This window comes from Phyllobates terribilis, unplaced genomic scaffold (genome assembly GCF_046119375.1).
Source record: "Phyllobates terribilis strain yellow unplaced genomic scaffold, ASM4611937v1 Scaffold_217__1_contigs__length_3308461, whole genome shotgun sequence".
Lineage (NCBI taxonomy): Eukaryota > Metazoa > Chordata > Amphibia > Anura > Dendrobatidae > Phyllobates > Phyllobates terribilis.
This window is the reverse complement of record NW_027362977.1, coordinates 531,772-558,301: the sequence shown is the minus strand read 5'-3', so window position 1 is coordinate 558,301 and position 26,530 is coordinate 531,772. Positions and strand designations below refer to the sequence as shown.

Sequence of the window (26,530 nt, the reverse complement as noted above, 5' to 3'; positions counted from 1 at the left end):
AGGCAACAGGTGGAAAAATCAAGGCAGGGGACAAATATTCAATATACCATAGTGCTGCTAGCAGTCAAAATATATCAGGTAAGGTAAAATCCATGTTGAAGAGCAATAACGAAACAGACCCAAGAATATAAATTGCCTCCAAAAAAAAAAGTATGACTGCTAGTCAAGAAATGTAATGTGTACCTAGGAATCCTAGTATAAGCAAAATATATAAAATGGCAGTGGCTGGCTATAAGTATAGTGAATAATAAATAATGGATAGTTGGTACAGCTCTCAAATAGAAAGCAATATGCTATACTGCAAATGTGATTAATGGAAAGGTAAATAAAGTGCCAATATGCTGTAAAAGAGGCAGTGCAATCTGCATATAAAACATTTACAGGTAGCAGGAAAAGAAGAAACTTTATCCAGCGATGATATTGTTAATAAAATTTATTTCTCTTTATTGAGTAAAATTTAAAAGATAATCCAGTGGATACAATCAAGAGCAACTACCATGCACCCTCCACGGCGATCCAGATCGACGGGTTTTGACTCGTTAGGTGTTAGTCATGATTATGACTAACGAGTTGAAACCCGTCGATCTGGATCACCATGGAGGGTGCATGGTAGTTGCTTTTGATTGTATCCACTGGATTATCTTTTAAATTTTACTCAATAAAGAGAAATTAATTTTTATTAACAATATCATAAATTTTATATAACATATTTACATAGTTAATATGGTTGAAAACAGACAAATGTCCAAAGATTTTAATTGGATGGGAGAAAATAAAAGTACAACCATAATGCAAGTTCCGTTCTGACCCCAAAAAACCTAATTATTTGCTTCTGATCTCAATTGTCAATCCACTGGACATTCAAGAAAGCACCTTACATATTTACATAATTATTTATGTTATTTGTTTTTAATAAAAGCATCTAAGTCTGAAAAAACATCTATATTGTATAAAAAGGTATAAAAACCCTCCAGACCGATGGTTTTGTTCTGTTCAAGAGCTGAAAAGCCCTCACCCTCCAAGTAATTTTGTCTTTGTTATTTTACAAAGAGCTGTCGCCCAGCTTATATTATCTTGGTTAAGAATTACTTTTGATGTGGCGCATATATATATATATATATATATATATATATACATATACACACAGTGCTGGACAAAAGTATTGGCACCCCTGCAATTCTGTCAGATAATACTCAGTTTTTTCCTGAAAATGATTGCAATCACAAATTCTTTGGTATTATTCTCTTCATTTAATTTGTCTTTAATGAAAAAAACACAAAAAGAATTGTCCTAAAGCCAAATTGGAAATAATTCCACACCAAACCTAAAAAAGGGGGTGGACAAAAGTATTGGCACTGTTTGAAAAATCATGTGATGCTTCTCTAATTGGTGTAATTAACAGCACCTGTAACTTACCTGTGGCACCTAACAGGTGTTGGCAATAACTAAATCACACTTGCAGCCAGTTAACATGGATTAAAGTTGACTCAACCTCTGTCCTGCATCCTTGTGTGTACCACATTGAGCATGGAGAAAAGAAAGAAGACCAAAGAACTGTCTGAGGACTTGAGAAACCAAATTGTGAGGAAGCATGAGCAATCTCAAGGCTACAAGTCCATCTCCAAAGACCTGAATGTTCCTGTGTCTTCCGTGCGCAGTGTCATCAAGAAGTGTAAAGCCCATGGCACTGTGGCTAACCTCCCTAGATGTGGACGGAAAAGAAAAATTGACGAGAGATTTCAACGCAAGATTGTGCAGATGGTGGATAAAGAACCTCGACTAACATCCAAACAAGTTCAAGCTGCCCTGCAGTCCGAGGGTACAACAGTGTCAACCCGTACTATCCGTCGACGTCTGAATGAAAAGGGACTGTATGGTAGGATACCCAGGAAGACCCCATTTCTTACTCCGAGACATAAAAAAGCCAGGCTGGAGTTTGCCAAAACTTACCTGACAAAGCCTAAAATGTTTTGGAAGAATGTTCTCTGGTCAGATGAGACAAAACTAGAGCTTTTTGGGAAAAAGCATCAACATAGAGTGTACAGGAAAAAAAAAGCATACAAAGAAAAGAACACAGTCCCTACAGTCAAACATGGCGGAGGTTCCCTGATGTTTTGGGGTTGCTTTGCTGCCTCTGGCACTGGACTGCTTGACCGTGTGCATGGCATTATGAAGTCTGAAGACTACCAACAAATTTTGCAGCATAATGTAGGGCCCAGTGTGAGAAAGCTGGGTCGCCCTTAGAGGTCATGGGTCTTCCAGCAGGACAATGACCCAAAACACACTTCCAAAAGCACTATAAAATGGTTTGAGAGAAAGCACCGGAGACTTCTAAGGTGGCCAGCAATGAGTCCAGACCCGAATTCCATAGAACACCTGTGGAGAGATCTCAAAATGGCAGTTTGGAGAAGGCACCCTTCAAATATCAGGGACCTGGAGCAGTTTGCCAAAGAAGAATGGTCTACAATTCCAGCAGAGCATTGTAAGAAACTCATTCATGGTTACCGGAAGCGGTTGTTCGCAGTTATTTTGGCTAAAGGTTGTGCAACCAAGTATTAGGCTGAGGGTGCCAATACTTTTGTCCGGCCCTTTTTTGGAGTTTTGTGTGAAATGATCAATGATTAGATTTTTGCTTCATTCTCTTTTGTGTTTTTTCCTTGCAAGCAAATTAAATGAAGATAATAAGACCAAATAATTTGTGATTGTAATCATTTTCAGGAAGAAACTGAGTATTATCTGACAGAATTGCAGGGGTGCCGATACTTTTGGCCAGCACTGTATATATATATTACCATGAGAACAATCTGTGACTTCTCTGCATTTAGTGATCACTACTCACCTGGGTGGTCATATGTAGGAATCTCCTCTTTACACCGCTCATCACCCCTCACATATGTCTCTGTAGTATTAATATGGATCAGATCTTCACCCTGAAACAAATATTATAAAAGTCACAGACAGATGGAGAAGTCCCATCTATGATCAGCTCTAATCCTGCCATCTCCACCGTTCTCATTACACAAGTATAAACCATATAATACTGGTGGATAAAACAAGACTGAGCACAAGACCTTCACAGCCGTCTACACATCATAGGGGAGATCTCATGACACCTTCTCTCCATCTACCTGATGATCCTGAGGAACATTGGGATCTTCTTGTTTACAGTCCTGTGGAAGAAGAGGACGGGGACATCTCTCTGGTGTTGTCCTCTTACTGGATAGAGCTGGAGGAAACACATACAGGACTGAATTCATTCTTTACATACAGATAATTATAGACCGTGTGTAGTTAGTTCTGTCTATTACCTGGTGATGTGAGTGGCTGGGGAACCTCCACCATGACGTCCTTGTACAGATCTTTGCGTCCTTCTAAATACTCCCACTCCTCCATGGAGAAATAGACAGCGACATCCTGACACCTTATAGGAACCTGACACATACAATGATACCGTCATCCCCCCGATCCCTCCATAGCGTTACTGTATAATGTCCCAGCATTCCCACCTCTCCAGTCAGCAGCTCAATCATCTTGTAGGTGAGTTCTAGGATCTTCTGGTCATTGATGTCCTCATGTATCAGGAAGTGAGACTGAGGTCCTGTGATTGGGCTCAGGGGTCTTCCCCATCCCTCAGACACAGGGTCCTGACAGCGCTCACTAGAGGTCTTCTTCACTACTGTGTAATCCTGGTTATGGAGAGACACATTAATAAATCTCACTACAGCCATTTCCAGAGTCCTCACCTCTCCAGTTCTGTCCATCTGTTATTCCCATAGATAAGAATGATGTAATGTGACGTCATCAGAATCTCTCACCTCTCCTGTAAGCCGGAAGAGGATCTCTAGGGTGAGGTGTAATATCCTCTCCACCATCTTCTTTCTGTCTCTATCCATTCTTCTCTAGGAAAATGATATAGATAAATTATTAGTATACCATATTGTGGGAATGTGAGTAGATAGAAGATGACTCATTGCAAGATATATAAAATACTGAATAATAAATAAAATGAATAGCATGATGCCGGTATAAAGCAATAATGTGGTAGAGCACTTCATACATCTTGAGGTCAGACAGGGATATTTATGTGCTATCAATTAGCATTGCAGATGTTATAAAATAAATTATCTGAATTAACAATATAAAGAAGACAACAGTCTTTGTACAGCCAATAAAATATGTTAATCGTTTATTTGTATACATCTCACCACTCCACGATAAGTTCTGGAAAGAAGTGGTCTTCTAACCCCACCGCCTATTCTACACCGTGCGCACGATTATTGGGCAATTTGTATTTTTGATGATTACTTTTATTATTTAACATCACCAGTGCTGTCGGTCAATCTAAAAGAGTAATAAACCTGAATATATAAGAAAGTAAAAGTGCGGTGTTGTCTTAGGAGAATATCTCTATGTGCAGAATTATTATGAAAATATATGAAAAATTTAAATTTTCCATCTCAATTGTCTATTTTCATCTGTTCTAGTGAGAATAAGAACCAAACGAGTCAATGTCCAAAAATACATTTCTGACATTTTAAAAAAATATATCAGTGACCAACATAGCCACACATTCTTCTTAATACCAGTGATAAGCCATCCACCCATGGAGTCCATTAGTTTCTTAATCTGTCGATGATCATCTTTTTGGGCAGCACCAGCCACAGCCCCCGACAATGATCAGAGAGGGGCTGTTTTCCTTCACCATAAATGTTGAGTTTAAGAAAAGCCCAATAATTTACACTAAGGTCTACACTGTGTGCAGAATTATTAGGCAAATGAGTATTTTGATCATGATACTTTTTCTACATGTTGTCCTACTCCAAGCTGCATAGGCTTGAGAGCAAACTACCAATTAAGTAAATCTGGTGATGTGCATCTCTGTAATGAGGAGGGGTGTTGACTAATGACATCAACACCCTATATAAGGTGGGCTTAATTATTAGGCAACTTCCTTTCCTTTGGCAAAATGGGTCAGAAGAGAGATTTGACGGGCTCTGAAAAGTCCAAAATTGTGAGATGTCTTGCAGAGGGATGCAGCAGTCTTGAAATTTCCAAACTTTTGAAGCATGATCACCGAACAATCAAGCGTTTCATGGCAAATCGCTAACAGGGTTGCAAGAAGAGTGTTGGCCAAAAAAGGCGCAAAATAACTGCCCATGAATTGAGGAAAATCAAGCGTGAAGCTGCCAAGATGCCATTCGCCACCAGTTTTGCCATATTTCAGAGCTGCAACGTTACTGGAGTATCAAAAAGCACAAGGTGTGCGATACTCAGGGACATGGCCAAGGTAAGGAAGGCTGAAAAACGACCACCTCTGAACAAGAAACATAAGATAAAACGTCAAGAATGGGCCAAGAAATATCTTAAGACTGATTTTTCAAAGGTTTTATGGACTGATGAAATGAGAGTGACTCTTAATGGGCCAGATGGATGGGCCAGAGGCTGGATCAGTAAAGGGCAGAGAGCTCCACTCCGACTCAGACGCCAGCAAGGTGGAGGTGGGGTACTGGTATGGGCTGGTATCAACAAAGATGAACTTGTAGGACCTTTTCGGGTTGAGGATGGCGTGAAGCTCAACTTCCTGACCTACTGCCAGTTTCCGGAAGACAACTTCTTCAAGCAGTGGTACAGGAAGAAGTCGGTATCATTCAAAAAAAACATGATTTTCATGCAGGACAATGCTTCATCACATGCATCCAACTACTTCACAGCATGGCTAGCCAGTAAAGGTCTAAAAGAAGAAAAAATAATGACATGGCCCCCTTGTTCACCTGATCTGTGTAACGGGTCTGGGAGGCGGAACCTCTGAGCTACTATACAAGGGGGCAGTCCTTGTAAGGGAGCGGGTGGCGACCAGGGAAGACGGGCAGGAGGTCACAGCAGGTGACCGGGACAGTCTCTGAGTGAACGGGCTGGAGGTCACGGCAAGTGACCGGGGCAGTCTCTGGCTGAACGGGCTGATGGTCACGGCAAGTGACCGGGGCAGTCTCTGAATGAACGGGCAGATGGTCACGGCAAGTGACCGGGGCAGTCTCTGAATGAACGGGCAGATGGTCACGGCAAGTGACCGGGGCAGTCTCTAGGTAAAGGGTTGGTACGACCTGTGGCGGCTGATGATAGACGTGAGCTCCCAGGTGAGCAGGCGAGAGTCTCTGGATGAACGGGTGGTCACAGCATGTGACGGTGGAGCCTCCAGGAAGACCAACAGACAGGCGGCAGATGAGCGCTCCCAGGTGAGCGGGCAGAAGTCTCTGGACAGGCGGGTGGTCACAACACGTGACGGCAGAGCCTCCAGGTAGGCTAGCAGACAGGCAGCAGATGAGCGCTCCCAGGTGAGCGAGCAGGAGTCACTGGACAGGCAGGTGGTCACAGCACGAGACGGCGGAGCCTCCAGGTAGACTAGCAGGCAGGTAGCAGGTGTGTGCTCCCAGGTGAGCGGGCAAGCTGGTCCATAGACAGACTGACAGGAGTTGGAAGGCAGACCGTCAGACCTCAGGCAAGCAGGCAGGTGGCTGATGTGCTCTCCCAGGTGAGCGGGCAGGCTGGTCCTTAGACAGACTGACAGGAGTAGTAAGGCAGACTGTCGGACCTCAGACTAGCAGGCAGGTAGCAGATAATCAGGCAGGAATCTGGCAGGTAACTGGCAGGTAACTGGCAACGGGACCTGAGGGCTGAAGCAGAGTAGTGAACAGTGCAACAACATTGCTCAGGCACCTCCATTTTGGAGGAGGTGCCTTATATATGGTAAAGTCCTCCGGCCATTGGCCGGGGACTCCTTAGGATGGCGCGCGCGGCCCCTTTAAGAGGGAGGGAGGGCGCGCGCCCTAAGCACAGTGGCCGGGAAGGAGCGCGCCCTGCCAGCAGAGCGGGAGAGGGACGCCGGGCACGGAGCAGAGCGGTGAGGGGAACAGCGTCCCTGCCTAGCAGAGGGCAGGGACGCCGGCACTACAGTACCCCCCCTTTAGGCCCCCCCTTTTTTAGGCCAGATAGAAATTTAGCTAGGATGAGAGGGGCATGGATGTTCTCCCGGGGCTCCCACGTTCTCTCCTCAGGACCAAACCCCTTCCAATCTACCAGAAAAAAGGTCTTTCCTCTTACCCTTTTGGTGGCAAGAATGTTCTCTACCTCAAACTCGTCCTCAGCAGAAACCGGAGCAGGAGGCGTACCTGTAGACTTGGAAAAAGAGTTAAGCACCACGGGTTTGAGGAGAGATACATGGAAGGAGTTAGGGATCCGTAAGTTGGCCGGGAGTTTCAATTTATAGGCCACCGGGTTGATCTGACTGATGACCTCCAGAGGACCGATGAACCGAGGCCCTAACTTGTAAGAAGGTATCTTGAGTCGAACATATTTAGATGAGAGCCAGACTTTATCTCCTGGACGAAATTGTGGAGGATCCAGGCGTTTTTTGTCAGCGTGTCTTTTCATACGCTCGGATGACAGAAGGAGTGCGGACCGGGTACTCTCCCATATGGAGGAAAATTTGCTAACGAGAGATTCCGCAGCCGGGTTGTCCACAGAGGTGGAGACAGGAAAAGGAATCCGAGGATGCTGACCAAAGACTACAAAAAACGGGGATTTGGAGGAGGATTCGCTGTCGTGATTATTATAAGAGAACTCGGCCCATGGTAGGAGATCCACCCAGTCAGAATGGTGGGCATTAACGAAGTGCCGGAGGTAACTGGTCAGGTTCTGATTGATCCGCTCCACTTGACCATTGGACTGTGGGTGGTAAGCGGAAGAGAAGTCCAGGGTGACGTCTAGTAGTTTACAAGTGGCTCTCCAGAAACGTGAGGTGAACTGTACCCCACGATCCGACACGATGTGGAGGGGCAGGCCATGAAGACGGAAGATGTGGCGGATAAAGTCTTTAGCCAGCTCGGGTGCAGACGGAAGGCCTGGCAGGGGAATAAAGTGAGCCATCTTGGAAAAGCGGTCAGCGACCACCCAAATGACCGTACAACCGGCAGAGACGGGGAGATCAGTTATAAAGTCCATTGCTATATGCTGCCAGGGGGCAGCAGGTACAGGAAGCGGAAGGAGGCGTCCGGCTGGCAGATGTCTCGGGACTTTGTTGCGGGCGCAGGACACACAGGCAGAAACAAAGTCTATTATGTCCTTGTGCAGGGTAGGCCACCAATAGTGCCGGGCAATAAGCTGGAGGGTCTTTTTCTGACCGGCGTGGCCAGCTAGTTTAGACGAATGGCCCCAGTGTAGGATCTTCTCCCGATCAGGTACTGAAACAAACGTCTTACCGGGAGGGAGACGATTTAGACTCACGGGAGCCACCTGCATTACTCTGGCGGGATCGATGATATGTTTAGGTTCTTCCTCGAGATCGGACACCAGAAAGGATCGGGACAAGGCGTCTGCTTTGACGTTTTTGTCAGCCGGGCGAAAATGAAGAACAAAATCAAAGCGAGCAAAAAACAAGGACCACCGGGCTTGGCGCGGGTTAAGTCTCTGGGCATGCTGGAGGTAAGCCAAGTTCTTGTGGTCAGTGTAAATTATTACCGGATGAAGAACCCCCTCGAGTAGGTAACGCCACTCCTCCAACGCCAGCTTGATGGCCAATAACTCTCGGTCTCCTATGGAATAGTTGCGCTCAGAAGAGGAGAAGAGTTTGGAGAAGAAGCCACAAGTTACTATTCTCCCGGAAGATGATTTTTGAGTAAGTACCGCTCCGGCTCCAGAGGAGGAGGCGTCAACTTCCAGGAAGAACTGCTTGTTGCCGTCCGGGCGATGCAGCACCGGGGCGGAAGAGAAGGCCTGTTTTAGGGAAAGAAAGGCCTCCTCTGCTTCGGGCGGCCACTCTTTGGGATTAGTACCCTTACGGGTGAGCGCGGAAATTGGGGCAGTCCGGGAAGAGAAGTGTGGGATGAAGAGGCGGTAATAGTTGGCGAAGCCCAGGAACCGTTGAATAGCCTTCAACCCCTCTGGTCGGGGCCATTTCTCGATGGCAGACAGTTTCTCAGGATCCATTTGTAGGCCGGTCTGAGAGATAATGTAGCCCAGAAACGGAAGCGAGGTCTGCTCAAAGAGGCACTTCTCATATTTAGCGTAGAGATGGTTCTGCCTGAGCCTGAGCAGGACCTGACGAACATCCCTCCGGTGAGTCTGGAGATCCGGAGAGAAGACCAAGATGTCGTCCAGGTACACCACTACGCAGGAGTAGAGAAGGTCCCGGAAGATGTCATTGACCAACTCTTGAAAGACGGCAGGAGCGTTACAGAGGCCAAAGGGCATTACCAGATATTCATAGTGGCCGTCCCGGGTGTTGAATGCCGTCTTCCATTCATCCCCCTGACGGATACGAACCAGGTTGTACGCCCCACGGAGGTCCAGTTTGGTGAAGATTCTAGCCCCCCTCAGACGATCAAATAACTCCGGAATGAGCGGAAGGGGGTACTTATTCTTCACCGTGATCTGGTTAAGGCCTCTATAGTCTATACAGGGACGGAGAGAGCCGTCCTTCTTTTTGACGAAAAAGAAGCCTGCTTCCGCCGGGGAGGTAGATTTCCGGATGAATCCCCTGGCCAGATTCTCCTCAATATATTCGGACATCGACCGGGTCTCAGCAGCGGATAATGGATAAATACGCCCACGGGGAGGAGAAGTACCAGGTAACAGGTCGATAGGGCAGTCGTATGGTCTATGAGGGGGTAGTGTCTCTGCCTCCTTTTTATTAAAGACATCAGCATAAGACCAATAAGGAATCGGAAGTCCAGGTAGATTAGCTGGGGTAGGAGAAGGACGGACGGGATGAACGGGAACCAGACAGGTCTTATGGCAGCCCTGTCCCCAGCGAAGGACTTCTCCGGTCTGCCAGTCAAGAACGGGTGCATGTTTCTGGAGCCAAGGTAGGCCTAGCAAGAGGGCGTGAGAGAGTCCAGGCAGAACATGGAAGGAGATACTTTCAGAATGCAGCATTCCCACCTGCAGAGTAATGGATTCGGTGATGAGTTGGATGGGGCGTGGTAAGAGCCCCCCATCCACGGCAGCAACAGACAAGGGTACAGCCAGAGGTTTGGTGGGGATGCGGTATTTCTCTACCAGGGACTGTGAAATAAGATTCCCGGCTGCTCCAGAGTCCAGTTGGGCTAGTTCGATATAACGGTTCTCCCCGTAGACGATTGAAACTGACAACAGCAGGGATGGAGAGGATTTATTCTTGTCTAGGTGGACCTCTCTGAGCGAACCTAGACACAGGCGTTTCCCGACCTCTCCGGGCAGGCACGGATCCGGTGCTCCTTACTGCCACAGTAGAAGCAGGTCCCCTCGGCACGGCGTAAGTCCTGACGGGTCTTGACCATCTTGGTCTGGTCGACCTGCATAGGCTCAGGAGGGTGTACCTGGTTAGAGACAGAAGGAGTGACGGGTTTCTGAAAAGTAGGAGCTAGACGTGGTAACCTCCTCTCACAGGTGACCTCTCTGGCACGCTCCTGGAACCGTAGGTCAATCCGGGTGGCAAGAGTTATTAAGTCATCGAGAGTGGTAGGAATATCCCGACCGGCAAGTTCATCTTTAATACGGCCGGACAGACCCTCCCAGAAGACGGAAACCAGAGCGTCGTTATCCCAGGCCAGCTCCGAGGCAAGGGTACGGAACCGTATGGCATATTGGCCCACGGTGAGACTCTCCTGACGGAGGCGTAGCAACGATGATGCGGATGAGGTCTTCCGTCCGGGTTCGTTGAAGACTTTCCGGAAAGCCGTGAGAAAAGCAGGCAAGTTGGACACCAGGGGGTCTCCTCTCTCCCATAGAGGATTTAGCCAGGCCAGGGCCTCCCCGGTGAGATGGGACATGATGAATGCAATTTTGGCTCGGTCGGAGTTAAACTGGTGGGACAATAGTTCAAAGTGCAGGGTGCACTGATTTATGAAGCCCCGAGCCTGGGCTGAGTCGCCTCCGAAGCGAGGAGGTGCAGAAAGCCGAGGTCCGGGGTAGGATATCATGGTGTTAGTGGACAGCGGAGCTGCCGGATTGCGAGACATGGCACTGGCGGAGGTTGTTGGTGGAGCAGTCAGAGTGTCCAGGCGAGTATTGACATTCCGCAGGTGACCCAGGATGGACTCCTGTTGGGACCTTTGACGGGACAGTTCATGACACAGGTCCGAGAGCGAGGGAGCTTGGGTGCCACCGGGTTCCATGGCCCGAGCAAACTGTAACGGGTCTGGGAGGCGGAACCTCTGAGCTACTATACAAGGGGGCAGTCCTTGTAAGGGAGCGGGTGGCGACCAGGGAAGACGGGCAGGAGGTCACAGCAGGTGACCGGGACAGTCTCTGAGTGAACGGGCTGGAGGTCACGGCAAGTGACCGGGGCAGTCTCTGGCTGAACGGGCTGATGGTCACGGCAAGTGACCGGGGCAGTCTCTGAATGAACGGGCAGATGGTCACGGCAAGTGACCGGGGCAGTCTCTGAATGAACGGGCAGATGGTCACGGCAAGTGACCGGGGCAGTCTCTAGGTAAAGGGTTGGTACGACCTGTGGCGGCTGATGATAGACGTGAGCTCCCAGGTGAGCAGGCGAGAGTCTCTGGATGAACGGGTGGTCACAGCATGTGACGGTGGAGCCTCCAGGAAGACCAACAGACAGGCGGCAGATGAGCGCTCCCAGGTGAGCGGGCAGAAGTCTCTGGACAGGCGGGTGGTCACAGCACGTGACGGCAGAGCCTCCAGGTAGGCTAGCAGACAGGCAGCAGATGAGCGCTCCCAGGTGAGCGAGCAGGAGTCACTGGACAGGCAGGTGGTCACAGCACGTGACGGCGGAGCCTCCAGGTAGACTAGCAGGCAGGTAGCAGGTGTGTGCTCCCAGGTGAGCGGGCAAGCTGGTCCATAGACAGACTGACAGGAGTAGTAAGGCAGACCGTCGGACCTCAGACTAGCAGGCAGGTAGCAGATAATCAGGCAGGAATCTGGCAGGTAACTGGCAGGTAACTGGCAACGGGACCTGAGGGCTGAAGCAGAGTAGTGAACAGTGCAACAACATTGCTCGGGCACCTCCATTTTGGAGGAGGTGCCTTATATATGGTAAAGTCCTCCGGCCATTGGCCGGGGACTCCTTAGGACGGCGCGCGCGGCCCCTTTAAGAGGGAGGGAGGGTGCGCGCGCGCGCCCTAAGCACAGTGGCCGGGAAGGAGCGCGCGCTGCCAGCAGAGCGGGAGAGGGACGCCGGGCACGGAGCAGAGCGGTGAGGGGAACAGCGTCCCTGCCTAGCAGAGGGCAGGGACGCCGGCACTACAATCTGAATCCCATAGAGAACCTGTGGTCCATCATAAAATGTGAGATCTACAGGCAGGGAAAACAGTACACCTCTCGGAACAGTGTCTGGGAGGCTGTGGTGGCTGCTGCATGCAATGTTGATCGAAAACTGATCAGGCAACTGACAGAATCTATGGATGGAAGGCTGTTGAGTGTCATCATAAAGAAAGGTGGCTATATTGATCACTAATTTTTTGGGTTTTTGTTTTTGCATGTCAGAAATGTTTATTTCTAAATTTTGTGCACTGATATTGGTTTACCTGGTGAAAATAAACAAGTGAGATGGGATTATATTTGGTTTTTATTAAGTTGCCTAATAATTCTGCACAGTAATAGTAACCTGCACAAACAGATATCCTCCTAAGATAGCCAAATCTAAAAAAAAAAACACTCCAACTTCCAAAAATATTACGCTTGGATATTTATGAGTCTTTTGGGCTGATTGAGAACATAGTTGCTGATCAATAAAAAAAATAGTCCTCTAAAATACAACTTGCCTAATAATTCTGCACACAGTGTAGGTCCAGTGAGGAAGAGGCCATGTCATTATGTAATTTTTTCATCTTTAAGACCTTTCCTGGCACTGATGCTGCGATTTAGTATTGTACTGCAGAACAATCCTGATTTTTTTAAAGATGCAGATATTTTCCTGTACCTCTGCTTAAAGAAAGCATCTTCTAAAAACTGGCAGAAGTTTAGGGAGTTGATTTTGAGTCCATCTTCAACTCGAAAAGGTCCAACTAGCTCACCTGTAATAATACCAGCCCATAACAGTGCCCATCCCGCTGGTGTCTGAGTCAAAGTCAAGGTCTCTGCCCATTAATGATCCAGCCACAGGCCCATCCATCTGGTCCATCAAGAGTCACTCTCATCAGTTCATAAAACCTTTGAAAAATCTGTTTTCAGATATTTCTTGGACAAGTCTTTTCTTGTGTCTTGTTCAGTGATGGTCAGGGTTCAGCCTCAGTCTTGTCGCTGAGCACTGAACACCTAGTTCTTCTGGGTCTCCAGGGAGGCTGCAGTTCTGAAATACAACAGCACTGGAGGATAATATCTTCCTGGTCGCTTCACATTTGAGTCTTCTGAAATCTTTTGCAGTTAATGCTATTCTTTTTTTCTTTTGTGACCCTGTAGAATTTTGAAGTTTCTGTGGTCACTCCCCAATATCTGAACAATTTAAGGAGTGCTGCATCACTCTGTAAGACTTTTAACCATTTTTGACTTTTTAGAGTCAGTTGAAACCCTTTTTGGCCCATTTTGCCTGAGGAAAAGAAGCTGCCTAACAATCCCCCCCCCCCCCCGATAAAGGGTGTCAATATCCATAGGCCACACACCCCTCATCACACAAGTACACATCACCTGATCTACTTCATCCGATAAACATAAAAGTTTATATAGCTTGCATTTGGAAAATCTGCATAAGAATGATGATATGGTCAACATAGTCACTTGCCTAATAATTGCGCACACAGTGTTTGTTTCAAAGTGGTCAAGAAAACTAAATTTTTTATTCTCCACTGCTATCAGCTTCAGGTGCAATGTTCAAGAAACATCCCACAATTCATAGAATGTGGATTCCACATCTGACCCCTGACAAAGCAAGAAAAGTGAAAATATTATGCAAAAAGTGCTTAGGAGTGATAAGGTAAGAATTTTTTTGCTTGTCAGTAAAACTCATTGATGGTGATGTGTGTCAGGGCTCTTTATATCACTGTAGCAATTGCAGACACCTGTGCTAATTAGTTTGGCAGGTTGTGTCCAATGAAAGGCAAGACTACTTAAGAAGGCTGTCCCACATTATTAAGCAGCCTACATTTTCTGCCAAAATGGGAAAGAAAAAGGATGTGTCGGCTGCTGAGAAGCAACAAATTGTGAAGTGTTTACGTCAAGGCATGACTACAATCAACATTGCCAAGACACTTCATCGTGATCATCGCACAATCAAGAAGTATGTAGCTGATTCACAGTACACACGTGTGCGTGCTGATAAGGGAACATTGAGGACTCTTTCCTACAGGCAATTACTTCAGGTTAAAAGAGCAGCGGCAAAAAAGCCTTGTCATAGCAGCAGACAAGTTTTTGAAGCGGCTGGTGCCTCCAACGTCCCCCGAACAACAAGATGCAGGGTGCTTCATAGGTTTGCAGCTGTGCGTAAGCCATCCTGTTGACCTCCTCTATCCACTGCACACAAGCAGAAACGGCTCCAGTGGGCCAAACAATACATGAAGACTGACTTCAAAACTGTTTTGTTCACCGATGAGTGCCGTGCAACGCTCGATGGTCCAGATGGATGGAGTGGAGGATGGCTGGTTGATGGACACCCCATGCAAACACGACTACGGCGCCAACAAGGAGGAGGTGGAGTAATGTTTTGGGCTGGAATCATGGGGAGAGAGATTGTCGGCCCCTTTAGGATCCCTGAAGGGGTAAAGATGAACTCCATAATGTATGTTCAGTTTCTCAAACAGCACTTCCTTCCATGGTTCAAGAAGAAGAACCGTGTATTCCACAGCAAGATCATTTTCATGCATGATAATGCCCCGTCTCATGCTGCACATAACACACCTGCATCTCTGGCTGATATGGGCATAAAAGGGGACAAACTTATGGTGTGGCCCCCATGCTCCCCTGACCTCAACCCCATTGAGAACCTCTGGAGCATCATCAAAAGGAGTGTCTATGATGGTGGGAGGCAGTTCACATCTAAGCAACAGCTCTGGGAGGGTATTCTGTCCTCATGCAAAACAATTGAAGCAGGAACCATCCAAAACCTGACAAATTCAAGAGACGAGAGAGTTCAGAAGCTCCTTTCGAACAAGGGGTCCTATGTGCAAATGTAACATCACCTAGAATAAAGTTTTGAGTTGAAAACTGTTTGATTTCAGTTTGTAATAACCTGTTAATGGTTATAATTTCAAAAATGACCATTTTTTTGTTCTTTATTAAAATGAAAAGGTTGAAAACTCTGCTATGCATAATAATTTGGAACATGCATTTTGAGTGCAGTTTGAGTGTTTTATTTTTTTTTAAATATACTGTTATCATAGGCAGTTTGTACAAAAACCTTTCAATTGTACTCTAATAGTTATTTGACTGGAAAATTACAATGACTGCAATTCATATACAGTGGTGGCCAAAAGTATTGGCACCCCTGCAACTCTGTCAGATAATACTCAATTTCTTCCTGAAAATGATTGCAATCACAAATTCTTTGGTCTTATTATCTTCATTTAATTTGCTTGCAAGGAAAAAACACAAAAGAATGAAGCAAAAATCAAATCATTGATCATTTCACACAAAACTCCAAAAAAGGGCCGGACAAAAGTATTGTCACCCTCAGCTTAATACTTGGTTGCACAACCTTTAGCCAAAATAACTGCGAACAACCGCTTCTGGTAACCATCAATGAGTTTCTTACAATGCTCAGCTGGAATTGTAGACCATTCTTCTTTGGCAAACTGCTCCAGGTCCCTGATATTTGAAGGGTGCCTTCTCCAAACTGCCATTTTGAGATCTCTCCACAGGTGTTCTATGGGATTCAGGTCTGGACTCATTGCTGGCCACCTTAGAAGTCTCCAGTGCTTTCTCTCAAACCATTTTATAGTGCTTTTGGAAGTGTGTTTTGGGTCATTGTCCTGCTGGAAGACCCATGACCTCTGAGGGAGACCCAGCTTTCTCACACTGGGCCCTACATTATGCTGCAAAATTTGTTGGTAGTCTTCAGACTTCATAATGCCATGCACACGGTCAAGCAGTCCAGTGCCAGAGGCAGCAAAGCAACCCCAAAACATCAGGGAACCTCCGCCATGTTTGACTGTAGGGACCGTGTTATTTTCTTTGAATGCCTCTTTTTTTCCCTGTACACTCTATGTTGATGTTTTTTCCCAAAAAGCTCTACTTTTGTCTCATCTGACCAGCGAACATTCTTCCAAAACATTTTAGGTTTTCTCAGGTAAGTTTTGGCAAACTCCAGCCTGGCTTTTTTATGTCTCGGGGTAAAAAGTGGGGTCTTCCTGGGTATCCTACCATACAGTCCCTTTTCATTCAGACGCCGACGGATAGTACGGGTCGACACTGTTGTACCCTGGGACTGCAGGGCAGCTTGAACTTGTTTGGATGTTAGTCTAGGTCCTTTATCCACCATCCGCACAATTTTGCATTGAAATCTCTCGTCAATTTTTCTTTTCCGTCCACATCTAGGGAGGTTAGCCACAGTGCCATGGGCTTTAAACTTCTTGATGACACTGCGCACGGAAGACACAGGAACATTCAGGTCTTTGGAGATGGACTTGTAGCCTTGAGATTGCTCTTGCTTCCTCACAGTTTGGTTTCTCAAGTCCTCAGACAGTTCTTTGGTCTTCTTTCTTTTCTCCATGCTCAATGTGGTATACACAAGGACACAGGACAGAGGTTGAGTCAACTTTAATCCATGTTAACTGGCTGCAAGTGTGATTTAGTTATTGCCAACACCTGTTAGGTGCCACAGGTAAGTTACAGGTGCTGTTAATTACACGAATTAGAGAAGCATCACATGATTTTTCAAAGGGTGCCAATACTTTTGTCCACCCCCTTTTTGGTTTGGTGTGGAATTATATCCAATTTGGCTTTAGGACAATTATTTTTGTGTTTTTTTCATTGAAGACAAATTAAATGAAGAGAATAATACCAAAGAATTTGTGATTGCAATCATTTTCAGGAAGAAACTGCGTATTATCTGACAGAATTGCAGGGGTGCCAATATTTTTGGCCAGCACTGTAGGTAATTTGGGAAAATCTGAGAAAATATTATTTGCATAATAATTTGGAACACAGTGTAGTTGGGCAATATTCTGAAGCTTGTTTCCATTGTGATTATGATATGTTATAAGCAAGTTTAAATCTCTCAGCTAATTCAAGATGTGTATTTGGTGGGGGCACTGCTTTTTATGATAACACAAAAGAAACACTGGTATGGTTGCATGCAGCAGGGTGCAGTGCATGTTCAGGGGTTAATTTCTGGTCCAACAAAAAAAATAATTATAACCACGTCCTGTTGATTACAGCAACAAAGAAGAGCTACCCTGAAAGCCTAGATGGTCTGAGAGCAGAGAGAAGTGATGAGGAGACAACCTGAGGGTAGGAAGTAGCGCTGAGGAAACGGCCTGAGGGCAGAAAGGAGTTCTGAGGGGACGGCCTGAGGACAGAAAGGAGCGCTGAGGGGATGGCCTGAGAGCAGAAAGGAGCGCAGAGGAGACGGCCTGAGAGCAGAAAGGAGCGCTGAGGGGACGGCCTGAGAGCAGAGAGGAGCACTGAGGAGACGGCCTGAAGGCAAAGAGGAGCGCTGAGGAGACGGCCTGAGGACAGAAAGGAGCGCTGAGGGGACGGCCTGCGAGCAGAGAGGAGCGCTGAGGGGACGGCCTGCGAACAGAGAGGAGCGCTGAGGAGACGGCCTGAGAGCAGAAAGGAGCGCTGAGGAGAACGGCCTAAGGGCAGAGAGGAGCGCTGAGGAGACGGCCTGAGGGCAGAAAGGAGCCCTGAGGAGACGGCCTGAGGGCATAAAGGAGCGCTGAGGAGACGGCCTGAGGGCAGAGAGGAGCGCAGAGGAGACGGCCTGAGGGCAGAGAGGAGCGCTGAGGGGACGGCCTGAGGACAGAAAGGAGCGCTGAGGGGACGGCCTGCGAGCAGAGAGGAGCGCTGAGGGGACGGCCTGCGAGCAGAGAGGAGCACTGAGGAGACGGCCTGAGAGCAGCAAGGAGCGCTGAGGAGACGGCCTAAGGGCAGAGAGAAGCGCTGAGGAGACGGCCTGAGGGCAGAAATGAGCCCTGAGGAGACGGCCTGAGGGCATAAAGGAGCGCTGAGGAGACGGCCTGAGGGCAGAGAGGAGCGCAGAGGAGACGGCCTGAGGGCAGAGAGGAGCGCAGAGGAGACGGCCTGAGAGCAGAAAGGAGCGCAGAGGAGACGGCCTGAGAGCAGAAAGGAGCGCTGAGGGGACGGCCTGAGAGCAGAGAGGAGCGCTGAGGAGACGGCCTGAAGGCAAAGAGGAGCGCTGAGGAGACGGCCTGAGGACAGAAAGGAGCGCTGAGGGGACGGCCTGTGAGCAGAGAGGAGCGCTGAGGGGACGGCCTGCGAGCAGAGAGGAGCGCTGAGGAGACAGCCTGAGAGCAGAAAGGAGCGCTGAGGAGACGGCCTAAGGGCAGAGAGGAGCGCTGAGGAGACGGCCTGAGGGCAGAAAGGAGCCCTGAGGAGATGGCCTGAGGGCATAAAGGAGCGCTGAGGAGACGGCCTGAGGGCAGAGAGGAGCGCTGAGGCGACGGCCTGAGGGCAGAGAGGAGCGCTGAGGGGTCGGCCTGAGGGCAGAAAAAAGCGCTGAGGAGACGGCCTGAGGGCAGAGAGAAGCTCTGAGGAGACAACCTGAGGGTCTAAAGAAGCTCTGAGGAAACGGCCTGAGGGCAGAAAGGAGCACTGAGGAGATGGCCTGAGGCCAGAGAGGAGCGCTAAGGGGATAGCCTAAATGCAGAAAGGAGAGCTGAGGGGATGGCCTGAGGGTAGAAAGGAGCGCTGAGGGGACGGCCTGAGGGCAGAAAGGAATGCTGAGAAGATGGCCTGAGGGCAGAAAGGAGCACTGAGCAGATTACCTGAGGGCAGAAAGGAGCGCTGAGTAGACAACCTGAGGGCAGAAATAGGCGCGAAGAGATGGCCTGATGTCACGGGTGTGTTGGAGGTGACGGACAGTCGCCCTGCAGGGGGTTGCAGGAGATCTCTACATTTGGCATTCCAGACAGCTTTTTAGATAAGAGGCTGTCTTTAGGACCAAGCGGCTACCTCTTTCTTGCTAATTAGCTCTCTGGTCTGGGTGTATATATACCTGGGGTGACTGAGATGGAGTCACCGGTTATATTCATTTCTACTTGTGAAGCTTAGCAAGAACAGTACTTCATCCTCTCTGGAGCTTGAGGCCGTGTGCTTATTTGGAGTTCATCTAAAGCAAAGCTGTTTTCCCACTTTTATGTCTACCCATGTTGTCTATAGAGTTTAGCGGAGGTTGACTACTGCTCATCTCCTCCCATCCCCACCCGTAGCAATACTCCAGGGAGAGCAGGGCGAGGCCCGCGTGCGGCGATTGCTGAAAAGGCAATATAGAGACGGTAGTTGAGACAGGGTGATGCCAGAACAGACTAGGAGGTCTCCACTTCCCCCTTTCCCTAGTGTCTGGGCTCCCTTTCCCTTTTCCCTCTGTGTTGCACTAGTATTCCCACACCTGGCATGACACCTGAGGGCAGAAAGGTGCGCTGAGGGGACGGCCTGAGGGTAGAAAGGAATGCTGAGGAGATGGCCTAAGGGTATAAAAGAACACTGAGGAGACAGCCTGAAGGTAGAAAGGAGCGCTGAGGAGATGGCCTGAGGGCAGAGAGGAGCGCTGAGGAGATGGCCTGAGGGCAGAAAGGAGCGCTGAGGAGATGGCCTGAGGGCAGAAAGGAGCGCTGAGGGGACAGCCTGAGGGTAGAAAAGAGCGCTAAGGAGACCGCCTGAGGGTAGAAAAGAGCACTGAGGAGACAGCCTGAGGGTAGAAAGGAGTGCCGAGGAGATCGCCTGAGGGTAGAAAGGAGCGCTGAGGAGATGGCCTGAGGGCAGAGAGGAGCACTGAGGGGACGGCCTGAGGGTAGAAAGGAGTGCTGAGGAGATGGCCTGAGGGCAGAAAGGAGCACTGAGGAGATGGCCTAAGGGTAGAAAGGAGCGCTGAGGAGATGGCCTGAGGGCAGAAAGGAGCACTGAGGAGATGGCCTGAGGGCAGAAAGGAGCGCTGAGGAGATCGCCTGAGGGTAGAAAGGAGCGCTGTGATGGCCTGAGGGCAGAGAGGAGCACTGAGGGGACGGCCTGAGGGCAGAAAGGAGCGCTGAGGAGACGGCCTGATGGCAGAAAGGAGCGCAGAGGGGGCAGCCTGAGAGCAGAGAGAAGCACTGAGGGGACGGCCTGAGAGCAGAGAGAAGCACTGAGGGGACGGCCTGAGAGCAGAGAGGAGCGCTGAGGACATTGCCAAGAAATGCTGAGGAGACGGCCTGAGAGTAAAGAGGAACGCTGAGGAGACGGCCTAAGTGTGGAATTTATAAGAAAAAGAACTTAGGTGTGAAATATAACGGGAATCCTGAGAGAAAGTGGATGGAGCTCAATATAAAGGAGCAGAACTGACGAATTTAGCAGTAAACACAGCCTTAAAGGGGTTGTCCATTTACTTTGTGTTCGGGGTAGACTTATATGGTACAAGAGTGTGGTTAGATGTATGCTTAAGGACGTGGCAGATGTAAAAAAGTGAGTGTGAGCCCCAATATGGACAATGTTAATAATGTGTGTACAGCGCTGCAGAATATGGTGGCGATATGGAAGAAAGTGCAATGAATAATCCTAATAGAGAATAAGGGGGAATCTCCACATACCTCCACCTGCAGAGCCGCCACCACATATATGGCTGTTGTGTGCGCACAGGACCTGTGGTGAGGTCACAGGAGGGGAGGAGTCAGTGGTCACATGATCAGGGGCCTCAGTGGATGCAGGACACTGCTGTACCCTGCAGGATGGAGCGCATACAAGTGTTTATAGTGTGTGGTGAGCGTCTCTATTAGGTCATAGGTCAGACACTATGTTCCTCACTTATCTGTGTGACTAGCGCCTCATACCGGCCTTATCCATGTGCACTTATAATACTAGGCAGCCGCCCCTCCATGAACCGTCGGTGTGTGAGTGGTTGTTCCATCCATTTTGCACCTGTGCTGCCTCCGCCTTTATCATGGGGACTGTTGTGTCCTGCGGTATATTTGATATTATGTCTGTCATGGCACTGTGTGTCTTGGACGCAGTGACTGACAGCTCAGTCGTCTAATCTACTGCAGTGGTGTGCTGAGTGGTTGGTATTTTGATTGACAGCTCAGCCATCCAATCTGAGACTGGGAGGTGCTGAGTTTCCTTCAGGTGTTCCCTGTTCAAAGTGATGACCAAGTCAGTTGTAGCTGCAGCTCTCTGTGGTTTGTTCCCTCTGCGCTTTGTGCGCAGAATTCAGATATTCTGATCTTCTGTTGCCGGACCCTGGATTTGCCTATTGACTACCCGTTTTTATTACCCCTTTTGCCTTGACACACCCTGAGCTTGGAATTCTGACTCTAGACTGTGACCTGACTAGGCCTTTGTCTTTTCCCTCTGTTTATAACGTACCCTCCTGGCTCTTGACCTAGGACTAGTGATGAGCAAGCACTAAAATGCTCTGGTACTTGTTGCTCGGGTCGAGCAAATTGGAATACTCGGGTGTTCAACCCGAGCAACGAACCCAATGTAAGTCTATGGGAAACTTGAGTATTTTTCAGGCGGCTCCCCCCAGTTGAATTTTTTTTAATAGTTCCGCAACAAGGGCCTTCTGGTACTGTCCCATTTTTCTAGACCTGTCCGCCTCAGGAATAAGAGATAGAAAGTTCTCCTTGTAGAATGGGTCTAGAAGTGTCACCAACCAGTGACTGTCACCCAAAATTTGAGAATGCGAGGGTCACAGGAAAGGCAGTGTAACATAAATTCAGCCATGCGTGCCGGACTGCTAACAGGCAAGACTTCCGTGTCCTCACCAAGAGGATGACTGACCATGCTCTCCTCCTCCGTCCTAACGCCATCCACACTGAACTGTTTAGGTAGTACCGTCTATAGCGCATGGAACTAGTTCCTGTCCTTCCCCCTCCTCCTCTTCCTCATTGTCACTCAATCCACATTGGGATGAGATGAGGCTGGCCTGTGTGTAATCACCCTATATGGTTCCTTGCTCCATTTCATCGTGCTCCGCCTGCAATGCATCCTCTTTAATTGTGAGCAGAGAGCGTTTCAGAAGACAGAGAAGCGGGATGGTGGCGTTAATTATGGCGTCATCGCCGCTCACCATCTTGGTGGAGTCCTCAAAGGTTTGGAGGATGGTACATATGTCTGACATCCATGTCCACTCCTGAGGTCTTATGTGTGGAGTCTGAACTGAATACCGACGGCTTTGTTGATGCTGGTACTCAACAACTGCCCTCTTCTGCTCACAAATCCTTCCCAACATTTGCAGTGTAGAGTTCCAACGCGTGGGGACATCACATACCAGTCAGTGAGCCGGAAACTGCAAATGCTGCTGAAGCACGGCAAGGGCGGCGGAAGCTGTAGGTGACTTTCTAAAATGGACGCACAGGAGGCGTACTTTAACAAGCAGATCCGGAAGCTCCAAGTATGTTTTGAGAAACCGCTGAACCACGAGGTTAAGCACATGGGACAGGCATGATACCTGTGTGAGCTCGCCTCACCTCAGAGCCGCCACCAGGTTCCGGCCATTGTCACACATGGCCATGCCTGGCTGTAGGTTCAGCGGTGTGAGCCAAAGATCTGCCTGCTCTTTCAGAGCTGCCCACAACTCTTCAGCATTGTGCGGTTTGTCACCTAAGCATATTAGCTTCAGCACAGCCTGTTGCCGCTTGGCTAAGGCAGTTCTGCAGTGCTTCCAGCTTGTGACTGATGAGGTCTTTTCAAAGATGGTGGCTGAAGAGGAGGAGGTGCAGGAGCTTTAGACTGTGGGGGCAACCCTGGTTGACCTAGGGCCCACAATCTTCGGCGTTGGGAGGATGTGTTCCGTCCCAAGGTGCGACTGGGTCCCGGCTTCCACCATGTTAACCCAGTATGCCGTCAGCGAGATGTACCGTCCCTGCCCACAAGCACTTGGGGTACAATAGGGCACTTTTAGAATTGAGCAGCAGTGCATATGCTTCGTCTGAGCTCTGTTCTTGCCTTATGGGGCGGCCAAGCACTCTGCTTTTTCCAGCAGCCCCATTGAGAATGAACGGAGTAATGGTTGGGCATCCAACCAGCCGCTCCATTTTGTAACGGGGATAGAAAGTCCCTGTTTTGCCAATCAGAGCTGGTCCCAGTGGTCTCACACTCACTGATCAGCAAATTATCACCTATCCCATAGTTAAATGATAACTTGTTTTCACTGAAAAATCGCTTTAAAGTGACTCGTGGCCAAATATTTAAGTGCTCCTTCCCATCTAATTGTTTTTTTTCTCTATCTCTGCCCTCCCTCTATTTTGATTGACAGATGTGGATTTATAGAACCAGAGAAGGGCGGAAATAGATGGAAACAAAGCATGTGGGAAGATGCACTTAAATGTTTGGCAGCACCAAGGGTGCATTGAGCAATTGTGTGTGCTTTGTTTGGACAGTCATTCTCTGCTGACAGAGTCTCATTAAGGCCCTCAGACATATTGGATAGCTGTCAGTCCTACAGCCATTTAGCTGACAGCTATCTCTCCTTACTATCACATACACAGGAGCAGTTCACCAAACGTTCTTGTGCTCTCTATTAGCAGATGTCTGGCTCCTCTAACGGCAGCTTATCTTTAGAGAGAACAAGAGGATCAACCATTGGAATTCCATCACGCTGGATCCTTCCCTTTCCTCACAAACTATCGAACGAAAGTCAAGAGGCCCCAATATACATCAGACTGTGGCTGAACCTGCAGACTTTAGCCTTATGTGCATGGAAGCCTTAGAGTAACCAGTAGAATAGATAGTATGGTGTGCACAGAGATGATGAGCCTCAGTGCAGCAACTCTGATCTGTTTATCTCTGTAGTGAGACAGCTACAATGGAGTTGCTGTACAGAGAACATCCTTATACCCAGTATGGTGTGTACAGAAATCATGAACCTCAGTGCAGCAACTCCGATCGCATCATCTCTGTAGTGAGACAGCTAGAATGGAGTTGCTGTACAGAGAAAATCCTTATAGACAGTATGGTGTGCACAAAAATCATGAACCTCATTGCAGCAACTCCGATCGCTTCATCTCTGTAGTGAGACAGTTAGAATGGAGTTGCTGTACAGAGAACATCCTTATAGACAGTACAGTGTGCACAGAAATCATGAACCTCAGTGCAGCAACTCTGATTGCATCATCTCTGTAGTGAGACAGTTAGAATGGAGTTGCTGTACAGAGAACATCCTTATAGACAGTACAGTGTGTCCAGAAATCATGAACCTCAGTGCAGCAACTCAGATCACATCATCTCTGTAGTGAGACAGCTAGAATGGAGTTGCGGCAGGGAACTATTTCTTGGCACACAATTAAACAAGATTACAGCCCCAATTCATAAAGAACAGAATTTTGTATGCCAGTCTTCTGGGGGATATATCCGGAACTAAATTGCCCAAAAAAATGTGCCTAAGTATTAACAGGCAGGTTGTTGCTTCTTACAAGCCTGTTGTGCACGCCGCCAATCTTCCCCGCCACAGAGCGGTCACAGACCGATGCTGCCAGGGATTCCGATGTCTCTGCTGACGTGGCGGAGTATGGCTTTCAAAGTCATTCTGATTGACCTCCGGCTCCATGGGTTAGGTAGTGGCAATCCAGTTGTCAATCTGTCGGTAGTCCCGCACTGTCAACAGAGCAGAAAAGAAGCCTCCGTTCTGTCGACATGACGTCAGCAGAGGCAGCTGAATCCTCGATAGGAGCGGTCTGTGATTGCTCTGTGATGGGAAAAATGTTGCCGGGCACAACAGGCAGGTAAGTAGCAATTACCTGCCTGTTAATGCTTAGGCACATTTTTTGTTTTTCATAAAGTTCTGCATATCCCCTTTAAAGGGAACCTGTCATGTCCTGTGTACTATGTAAACTGCCCCCATTGCGTTGTTAGTGATGCAATGTGCATCACTAACACTTTTTTTCATTAAAATCAGTGCTAATATCATTAGTATAAAGAACTTTATACACTTGTATCATACAGTTATATGAAAAAGTTTGGGCACCCCAATTAATCTTAAGCTTAATGTTTTATAAAAAATTGGTGTTTTTGCAACAGCTATTTCAGTTTGATATATGTAATAACTGTTGGACACAGTAATGTTTCTGCCCTGAAATGAGGTTTATTGTACTAACAGAAAAGGTGCAATCTGCATTCAAACAAAATTTGACAGGTGCGTAAGTATGGGCACCCTTATCATTTTCTTGTTTTAAATACTCCTACCTACTTTTTACTGACTTACTAAAGCCCTTTTTTTTGTAACCTCATTGAGTTTGAACTTCATAGCCAGGTGTATGCAATCATGAGAAAAGCTACTTAAAGTGGCCACTTGCAAGTTGTTCTCCTGTTTGAATCTCCTCTGAAGAGTGGCATCATGGGCTCCTCAAAACAACTGTCAAATGATCTGAAAACAAAGATTATTCAACATAGTTGTTCAGGGGAAGGATACAAAAAGCTGTCTCAGAGATTTAACCTGTCAGTTTCCACTGTGAGGAACATAGTAAGGAAATGGAAGAACACAGGGACAGTTCTTGTTAAGGCCAGAAGTGGCAGGCCAAGAAAAACATCAGAAAGGCAGAGAAGAAGAATGGTGAGATCAGTCAAGGACAATCCTCATACCACTTCCAGAGAGCTGCAGCATCAACTTGCTGCAGATGGTGTCACTGTGCATCGGTCAACTATACAACGCACTTTGCACAAGGAGAAGCTGAATGGGAGAGTGATGCGAAAGAAGCCATTTCTGCAAGCACGCCACAAACAGAGTCGGCTGAGATATGCAAAAGCACATTTGGAGAAGCCAATTTCTTTTTGGAAGAAGGTCCTGTGGACTGATGAAACCAAGATTGAGTTGTTTGGTCATACAAAAAGACGTTATGCATGGCGGCAAAAAAACACAGCATTCCAAGAAACACACTTGCTACCCACAGTAAAATTTGGTGGAGGTTCCATCATGCTTTGGGGCTGTGTGGCCAATGCCGGCACTGGGAATCTTGTTAAAGTTGAGGGACGCATGGATTCCACTCAGTATCAGCAGATTCTTGACAATAATGTTCAAGAATCAGTGACAAAGTTGAAGTTACGCAGGGGATGGATCTTTCAGCAAGACAATGATCCAAAACACCGCTCCAAATCTACTCAGGCATTCATGCAGAGGAACAATTACAATGTCTGGAATGGCCATCCCAGTCCCCAGACCTGAATATCATTGAACATCTGTGGGATCATTTAAAGAAGGCTGTCCATGCTCGGCGACCATCAAACTTAACTGAACTGGAATTGTTTTGTAAAGAGGAATGGTCAAAAATACCTTCATCCAGGATCCAGGAAATCATTAAAAGCTACAGGAAGCGACTAGAGGCAAAAGGAGGATCTACTAAATATTAATGTCACTTTTCTGGTGAGGTGCCCATACTTATGCAACTGTCAAATTTTGTTTGAATGCAGATTGCACATTTTCTGTTAGTACAATAAACCTCATTTCAAGGCAGAA

The 26,530-nt window shown here is 47.8% G+C and overlaps 1 protein-coding gene across 1 annotated transcript in view; it reads right to left on the bottom strand.

Moving 5' to 3' along the window:
* The window catches only part of LOC141214187 (uncharacterized), a 30,270-nt gene extending 9,513 nt beyond the window's left edge, over positions 1-20,757 (bottom strand). Inside the window, exons 1-6 of the mRNA XM_073665413.1 lie at positions 20,673-20,757; positions 3,816-3,899; positions 3,507-3,686; positions 3,309-3,432; positions 3,129-3,226; positions 2,840-2,930 (exon numbers count right to left, since the gene is read on the bottom strand). Coding sequence (XP_073521514.1) covers positions 2,840-2,930; positions 3,129-3,226; positions 3,309-3,432; positions 3,507-3,686; positions 3,816-3,893 — 571 coding nt within the window. The 5' untranslated portion in view covers positions 3,894-3,899; positions 20,673-20,757. The remainder of the gene's footprint in view (positions 1-2,839; positions 2,931-3,128; positions 3,227-3,308; positions 3,433-3,506; positions 3,687-3,815; positions 3,900-20,672) is intronic.
* Between the last annotated feature and the right edge of the window lie 5,773 nt (positions 20,758-26,530).